We start from the raw sequence: 9,304 nt of genomic DNA, 5'->3' as shown, positions 1-9,304 counted from the left end.
ACAATAATGCCAATTATGCGACAATCACGCAAATTGTGCAACAAAAAATAATTATTTTGAAACAGGGCTGAACAAAGGTACAAATCTAATTGTTATGAAACAGAAATCTATTTGTTGTGAAAAATAAGGAATTGTTGTGAAACTAACTGTATTTAAATATTATTTATGTGTTTTTGGTTATTATTATTGAAATAATGTAATTAATGATGTAATGTGTTGTTTTTTGTTTACTCTTCATTCATTTCACAATCATAAAATGAATTTCAAAACACTAATCACATTAAAATTATTTAATTGTTGTTTTATGATACTTGTTGTGTTTTTAAAAAATAATGTGTTTATTATTGTTTTAATACAATTTTATTTCAAAATTGGCCAAATTCAAAGGGATGAACACTAACTATGACTCTATGACACCAACACCTAAAGAAAAAGAAGAAATCATTCACAACGACGCGGAAGCAGAATATCAACTTGTCAATAATAATGTGTTGCCAATCTCACGAAACTGTTGCCACAGTAAATGCGTAATTGGTGCGGAATATTACAGAGTCTATATATCAGTTGTGATGGTCTTGGTACCTACGATATTTCACTGGATTGCATCGTTTGTTTTTAGAATGGAAAGAAAGAATGTACTCATCGACGGTGTGAAGTGGTTTATAGTCGATTATAACGTTGCGTGCTTCATCCCATCACTCTTTTTCTTCTGTACAATTGTTGTTTGTTTTCATTGATAAATTTCTATGAATAAATAAGATGAAATAAATTGTTTAGAAATGCGGGGAACGGAACTCATGTTAAGCTCTTGGATATCTTCATGACGAACGCGAACCCGGTAATAATCCCTCGAAAGAACAGAAAGATTGGAATCACCCTCAACGGTGCAAAACATGTGAAAAAGACGTGCAACTTTAAAATGCAGAGTATGTAACGAGGAAATACTGTGTCATATGTTTAATAGTCAGACCATTAAGAAGTTCTCACTGCTCGTATTGTAACAATTGTGTTGACAAATTTTGTCATCATTGCCCTTGGTTTGTTTCAATATAAAACTATTTAAATCAGTCGATAGAGAGTATACTATATATATAGTATTATATATTAATAATTATAAGTATAATAAATTAATAGTATAAGTATAATAACTTATAAGAAGGTTGTGGCAGGGTCTATCACGGAACAGGGAAAAATTTGGAACTTGTCCCAAAAAAGCATTTTAAAATGAAAAGGGGTATAGTTTATTTGTTTATATGCCAAAAATAAAGTAGTTTTAGTAAAATTCATGGTTATGTTTGTTTTTGCGATCTCCAAAACCTTTTCTTTTCAGATGGGGATTTTTTGCCGCAGTCGTTTTTAATGTTAAAACGACAGTTAACAACAAAACTATAAAATATTAAAATGTATAGTATATAAATAAATGGTTTATTAATATAATATTTATACTATATAAAATAAAACTATTAATTATAATTGATAATATTATAAAATATTAGAAATTGTTTAATAAAGATGAAATAAAAAAATAACTTATTAAAATAAAATTTGTTATTAACCATACTTCTCTTAACACAGTTAAATGAAATCAACCAGAACAGAGCTGCCACCTTGCGATTACTTGTTAAAATTGATTTATTATTGCTTTTCATCATTTTCAAACATCAGATAGTAGTTTAATATACTTAATTAATTAAGAAAAATGTAATAGAATGGAGTATAAAAAACATTGAATCAAGATACTTGGTGTTGTTGATAAAAATAAGTTGTTTTATAAATATGCAATACTTTGATAGAACAGAAGAGTTATTATTCGCAAGTGAATAAGTGAAACGATTTTGTTCATCATTGATGCATTAACAGAGTGTTTGAAACAAAACTTTACTATTATGTACATTCTATTGTTTATTTTTTTATAATCTCATCAAAGCTATTATTGAATCATATATTTACCATATTTATGAGTTATTTATTTACTTAAAAACTGTCAGTCAGTTTGTTTTTTGATGTGTTTTAATATAGATCATAATTAAATTATTTTAAATTAACAATCATTATTATAATTATTGATTTTATTAATAAAATGTTAAAGAATATTATATAAAAGTACTATAAAAACAAGTGAGTGAAAAAAAACTGGCACTTTTTAAATTATAATAAAATATAATATTTATTGTTATATGTTATAAACACTTAAAATATTTCAAAAACAAAATGAAAAAATGAAAATAATTATAAAACAATTATTTCAAATTATTACAATTCACCTCGATAAAATTGATATTTTGAATACGAAAACGGAGTTTTGTAGTGACAGAAAAATTATTGAAATGGCTTGCAAAAACGGAGCTTCGAGACGGTGAATTCTCCGCAACGACATACAACTGGTAAGATGGGACATATGTGGTGTTTGTTGAGCCAAAAAGTGGTTCCGTTGGTGTTGTTTTGTATGTGTATTACTACTACACACAAATGACACAAACAACTGAACTAATCAAGGACGAAACAATCAAACAACGAATTAGAAATTTGGTGAACTTCTTGTTGTATCGAGATTGGAAGGATATTATTAAGCCAGACTATTCGATATAAGCAACGACGCATTGACTTCCTTAAGTATCCCACCGCAGTACTATGGATTCACACAAATTCAAGGCCACCACAGATTGTTGGCGGCTGCTATAATGGAAGAGAAGTATTATAAAGATACTAAAAGGGCCGAATAACAGAGAAAGAGAGCGCAGGACCTATCAACTTCATTTGAGAAATTGTTCTGGAATGAAGAGAAAAGGTACTTCGTCCAAGTTATTTGGCAGGACAACAAAAGCAGAAAGTGATCATGACACATCGACTGCAACTATCGCGTTCAGTGACATCGTAACTGATCAAATAAAGATAAAAACACTTTGATAACATCAGAAAATTCAACACCAAACTTGAATACGGCATTGCAAGATATCCACAAGACTCATACTTCTATTTATCGAAGTGGAATATTGGAAGAAAAGAAGTCGGTGAAGCAAGCCTACTATGGGGAGAAGTTGTAGACTAAATCACTGGCGCTAATTGAGTCTCAATGCCTAATGTATACAAACACGCAGGTGTGTGCATCATGACAGCGCTTCAGAATCAACAACTCTTCCCACTCTTTGATTATAAAAAGCGGTAATTTGGTAGTTTTGTAATTATTGTTATACTATAACATGTCTGTTGATATAACATAATAATAGTATTAGTAAAGTAAACCAAATAATATAAAATGGGAGAAATCGACTGATACTTAATGATGACCATTGGAAAATACTTTGCAAGTGTCAAAGATTTCAAAGTTGTTATGATGGTCATTCGAAAATTCAATTTATTCAATAAAGTGTACCACTTCAATCCACTTTAGTACATTTAACATCGCTCAAGGAAAACAAGTTGTTCCCAAACATCGAGACTTACCATCTCTACTCAAAGAGTAATTTTGAAACATTATTTCCAAAAAGGTCATTTTTGATTTGATCACTCACGAAGACACATTGGTCTTCCACAGAACATCGAGTGCACAAATGTTGTGTTTAGTCGAGAAGATGTTAAACTCTTTAATGGTGAAATAACAACATAAGAGGTACAGTCGTTGTCATCTTCATGTTTCAAATCATCAACTGAACAACTACAGTCAGTCTTAAACGTTATCTGGTATCTTTTGGACAATAAAAATTGGGCTATTTCGTAAAGCCGTCCCAAAAATCCATCCCAATTGTTTCAGGTTTTTTCATGTTTTACCTAGTGCCCGATATTTAGACACTATTAAAGCTATTTTGTCTATAACATTTGAGAATAAATAATGTTAAAAGACTGACTCTATAAACATTAAATTATTATCTATTTAAGTTTTTAAAAATAAACATATTATTTATTAATAATATTTATATTATTTTTTATAATAAGTTGATAAATGAATTAACATATTATTGCTATAGTTTATTTTGTTAAAACCTAACTGTTAAAACTATGGAACTTTTTAATTCAAATTTTTAATGATTACGCCCAAACGTTTGTTCTATTATCTATTATCATAACATTTCGATGTATTATAATATCATTGCTGTTATTGCTGTAATTACTATTGTTAATAGACCAATCGGTGGTTATCATTGTATATTTATTTGATTATTTATCTTGATGAAAACACTATGTTATTTACTGTGTTACATTTTCATCAGATCAAATAAGTTATAATTAACAATTAGAATAATACTTGTCACTCTATTGATTCATGAACATCTTATACAGTCCCTGAATTATTTGCTTTGTCTTTGACTATTGCATTGTCTATTTGATAATCTTTATTGTCTTTGAGTAACTTGTCCTGTTTTGAGTATTATCTTATGTCTTTGATTATTTCATTTCTTCTTTGAGTGTGTTGTCATGTCTTTGAACATCGCCTTATGTCTATGAGCATTACACTCTATGATATCATTGTATTATCGTTGTGAATTGATCGAGTCAAGTGTTATGGCTATTGTATTGTGTTATAATTGAAATTGTGTTTTAATTAATTATGGTTATTGTTACTAGTATAGTTAATAATATATTAATAATAAAATAAGTTATTATAAGAACTATAAGTTTAAATTTAGGTTTTTATAAATATAAAATATGTACTAAACAATTTAATTAATTATTAATACATTATTTCACTTTGTATAGTTTAAAACAATAGTATTGATATTATTTGTTATATAGTATATTTATCAATTAACATACATTTTTAGTTTTTGAGTTTGATTGTTATTATTTAATATAGTTTTAAAATATAAATATTTAGTTAGTAACGTTAAATATAAATATGAAAATAAACCTTTTACAATTATTATTAGTTGTTTTATAGCAGTTTTAATTATTAGTTACTGGCTTTTTGGTTTTATTATAAGTTGAATAGGTTTATTTTATTACATATTATTAATAAAAATACAATTATTTAATAGATTGTTATTTCATTGTTATTTGTGTTATTAAAATGTTATTTATAACTATCGGTTTGATGTGTAAAACAGTGCTGCATTTGTCACAATTTTTGTGTTAATTATGGCAATCACAGCAGTTATAAAATATAAACCGATATTTAAGAATTGAATTGGCTTGTTTTTTCATTAATTGGCCAAGTATTGATTCAAATAACTATCTGTTTCTAAGTTTTTTCTTATACAAAAGTCGGCTTTAAGCTCGCCGCTAGATCTAAAAGAACTAAGTGAACATAAATTCAATACCACTTTGGTGACGTGGCAAATAACAAAAAACACTTTTGTCACGTGATAGACCCTGGTTGGGGAATTGTGTGGGGCGGAGGAATTACAAATCGTACTTCTTCCTTCTCTTTTGGAGTGTAATGTATTTGGCGTATATCATGGCGTGTTCTTTGGCGGGACTTTTAGTTCCAATTGAAAAGCCATGGAGCTGGAAAGCGTTTTTGAAGTCTTGGAAATCGCACTACTTCTTGGAGTTTGTTATTACTATTTATTTAGTATTTTAAACTATATAGTATGTATAGAATATATAGTATATAGTATATTTACTATTATAAAAACCATTCAATCAAATTACACAAAAACCCTTCATTTTCCTCTATTGCTTCGTCTGTTTCGGTTTAATTGGCTATTTGTTCACTCGACACGTCATCCAAATATCCTTTGGTCAAACAACAAACGAGAAAAGAAAGAAACTCCGCGTTTACGACATGGGCTTTATTAAAAACTGGACGAACTTCTTGTTCAGTCCAATTCCACCACCATTTCCACTCCTTAGGTCAAACCCAAAGAAAACAAAACAAGCAAAAATGACTCAAGAATACACGCCACTCCAAATGGAACTTCAAACACCTCCAAACGGCATCAATGTTAAAATAGAAAAATGAACAGAAAAGTATTCTAGTAAATTAAACTATAATTAATTAGTTCTTGAATCACCAGATACTGAATAGTTTTTTTAATTAAATTAATCAAATTATTAATTAAAAACTTACAAAAAAAAACAATTAAAAATAAACTATACAAAAATAGTAAATTAAACTATTTAAAAACGAGTAACTCTTTTTTGATTAATGAATTACAGACAGACAACGTCTTAGTTCTTTTTATCTCGAGTATTCCTTCTCTTGTTGGACAAGTTAATTTTGAAATGGAAATAATCGGGGAAGTTCACTGGCTGTTTTACAAATATCGAGGAGTCACATTCAGTTCCTTTTGCCCACTTTGGTAACACGTATTTGTTGACGGTCCCTATTACCGTCTTTTTTCAAGGGTTTAACATCTTCATTCATGATACACTGATAAAGGTCTGCTCTGTGCTGGCTACACTCCCAACGCCTTCAGAATCCATCTCGACCCCCTGATCATTGTTGAAGACTGTTTCAGGTAATTCGACTTTTTTAGGCACTTTGAATTGCTTTTGTCTGTTTGTCGACACGGGTGAGGATCTGGCTGAGGATCTCACAGCGCATCGAGAGCCAATCCTTTGTCGCAAAGGTCTTAAACTTGAGACATGTCACATTCAACGCGTTTAATAAACTCTTTTGCTCATCGACAAGGACAGAAGTATCGATTCTCCCATCACGACATAGAGGAGAGAATAGAACTTCTTGAAACGCAGTTCGGTGGAGGTGAGAATTTCACTCTTGACAGTTGGAAGTGATAACAAACACATTCCAGTCAATGTATTTTCAAAGCAAAGCATTTCATTTTGCAATTTGAAATGCCACCACACAGTGATAATCTCGATCGTGTCAGAGATGATCACTACAAAGAAGTACGAAATTCTTTCCACCTCGACAAAGTCGTTATGAAGCGACGAGAAGGGTGCAAAGTCGAAATATCAATTATGCCATTTTGCTCGACACATATTCAAGACAAATTGCAAATTGTCGTCGACAACTCTTTTAATGGGAAACAAAAGATTGAAACGTTGAGCATGGAATCGTGATGGAAGTAACAACAAGTCTCGACTTTTCAGAAGTCAAAGAAGAGAGTTATTTGGGTGCTGGTGGGTTTGGGTTGTATATAAAGGGACGTTCTTATATATATAAATATAAATATATAAATTTATATTTATACATAAAATACACTGATTGTGCAATACAGTTGCAATCAAAAAGATGAAAGAGCACACAAAGTTGCTTGACATAATCGACGAATTTGAGAAGGAAGTTACTAAAAAAAATTCAGAAAAGTGTATATAGTGCACTTCTTTAACAAACAAAATCAAGACAAAGACATGTTTAGATGCTTCAAGAGTATTTTTGTATGTATTCATTAATGGGATCTTCCATCGAAATATAAAGCCAGATAACATCCTCATTTTCTCGTTAGAAGAGAATGTCACTGCAAACGGCAAACTGATGGACTTTGGATCGAGTCGAAATATCAACAGTTTGATGGAAAGTTTGACATTCAAACTAAAGTACTAAATATGTTGGTACTCCTATTTATATGGCCTCAGAAGTACTTCTCAAGTTCAAATACAAAACACCGGCAGATATGTATTCGTTTGGAGTGAGTATGTACGAGTGTTCCATTTGGCAAAGACCATTTTAGATTAAGGATTTGAGTATCTATGGAACAGAGTTAAATATGTTACCAGTGGTGAACATATTCCACGAACATATATATGTTATATATATTATAATATATTTTCCCTGAGGTTTAAGGGAAGTTTGTCCAATAAAAGTAATTGTTTTGTAACTAGAAATTTGTTTCTGTAGAAACTATTTTTCAAAATGTCTTTTTGTAACTTAGTTATTAGTATCCAGTTTGTTTATTCGTTAAATTATAATAAAACTAAAAAATATTTAAAAAAATGATATAATGAAAAAGGGTAATTTATTAACTTTGATAATCAAAGTATTATTATAATTAAACCATATATGATATTTTAAATATTGCATATTTTACAATCGAATCGTATCATTTTTGACAAAATGACAAATTCAGTTTTATCAAACTATTGCTAATCGTTTTGGTTACTAAAATTGATTTATTTTAAATTCGGAGATATAAGGGTATCCAATAGATAAACGTCCATCCAGTGGATAAAAGTTTTTTTAGTAAAATAAAGTCAATTTTGCATTCATTTTGAAGTTGACATCCAGTGATAACACAAGAATGTTGTCTGGATTGATGTTATTTGAAGACAGTTTACAAGTTATTATATGTAAACTTAATGTGTGGATTTTTCTGTTTTGGCACTTAAAGCAGCAAAAGGTGTATATTATATTTGTTTTGTTATAATAATATAGTTATTTATTAATAAAAAAACAATAAGTCAGGATTGGGTTTTTATAATTTAATTGTAGTTTTTAGTGTTGTTATTCTTATCACTAAACTATTTAATAATTTTTTACATAATTAACCAAGTTTAGTAAAAAAGTTTTGTATTAAGATATTCATGAGGATTGTTATTTTTTCTGATGATGGTAAATATCTTACACATAATTTCTTTCAATTTGGATTTTTTTGCCTAAGATCAAAAAGGTATATTTTGAAACACATGATTTTCTTTAAAAATGCTATTTATGGATTTTTTGAAAGATGATTCTTTTAGTTGATTTTTACAAAAAAATAACTTATTTCTATATTCTGATTTACCATTTGACCAACCTTTGTTAATATGAAAACAGATAACAGACATTAAAATTATCAAAAAAGTCGATTTTTTAATTAAAATCACAAAATAAATTAATCGAACAATTTTTAATCTTTTTCACAAAAAATACAATTTATTACAAATCAATTCATGATATTTCAATCAATAAAAAATGATAGCAAATAACATATTAATAATGTATACTTTATGCGATGACAATTTATGTATTTGCGCAAATTCAAAACGCGAGGTTTTGAAGATCGATAAAACAACGATTGATAAATAAACAAATTTGTGAAATTATTTTTTTTAAAGCGGTTTTATTTATTTTTAAAAAACATATACACACAAGAAATACATGTTTATATTATTATTTTTTTATCATACAATATTGATTTCAATAAATGTATCTTTAATTTATCAATCAATTTTATTTATTATTTGGCGTTTTTGTTATGTTTTGACGATTAATTGATATAATCAATTAACAAAACTCGCTTTTATCAATTCTTTGAAAATATAATTTTATTTATAGAATTTTTAATCAATAGTGGCAGTGCTATACATATCTCTGAGGATGGTAAGTCGTGTAACAAACAGACATTATCAACACAGATTTGAACATCTAAAAAGTGAAATGACGTGTTCCCATATTCAAAAATAGTAACTTACTCAATATACA

General features: G+C 28.6%; 2 protein-coding genes across 2 annotated transcripts; both read left to right on the top strand.

Annotated features, from left to right (window-relative positions):
- Positions 1–389: 389 nt before the first annotated feature.
- Positions 390–934, top strand: EIN_362770 (hypothetical protein; the record flags this gene model as incomplete). The annotated part of the gene is made up of 2 exons (XM_004257667.1): positions 390–722; positions 806–934. 2 exons carry the CDS (start codon positions 390–392, stop codon positions 932–934), a joined length of 462 nt encoding a protein of 153 aa, XP_004257715.1.
- Positions 935–4,834: 3,900 nt separating this feature from the next.
- On the top strand, positions 4,835–5,518 carry EIN_362760 (hypothetical protein; the record flags this gene model as incomplete). The annotated part of the gene is made up of 3 exons (XM_004257666.1): positions 4,835–4,864; positions 4,893–4,927; positions 5,305–5,518. The coding sequence occupies 3 exons, from the start codon at positions 4,835–4,837 to the stop codon at positions 5,516–5,518; spliced, it is 279 nt and encodes a 92-aa protein (XP_004257714.1).
- Positions 5,519–9,304: the final 3,786 nt, after the last annotated feature.

The sequence above is a fragment of the Entamoeba invadens genome (genome assembly GCF_000330505.1).
Source record: "Entamoeba invadens IP1 unplaced genomic scaffold scaff_1105074725991, whole genome shotgun sequence".
NCBI classification, from domain to species: Eukaryota; Evosea; order Mastigamoebida; family Endamoebidae; genus Entamoeba; species Entamoeba invadens.
This window is presented reverse-complemented; position numbering and strand designations above follow the sequence as displayed.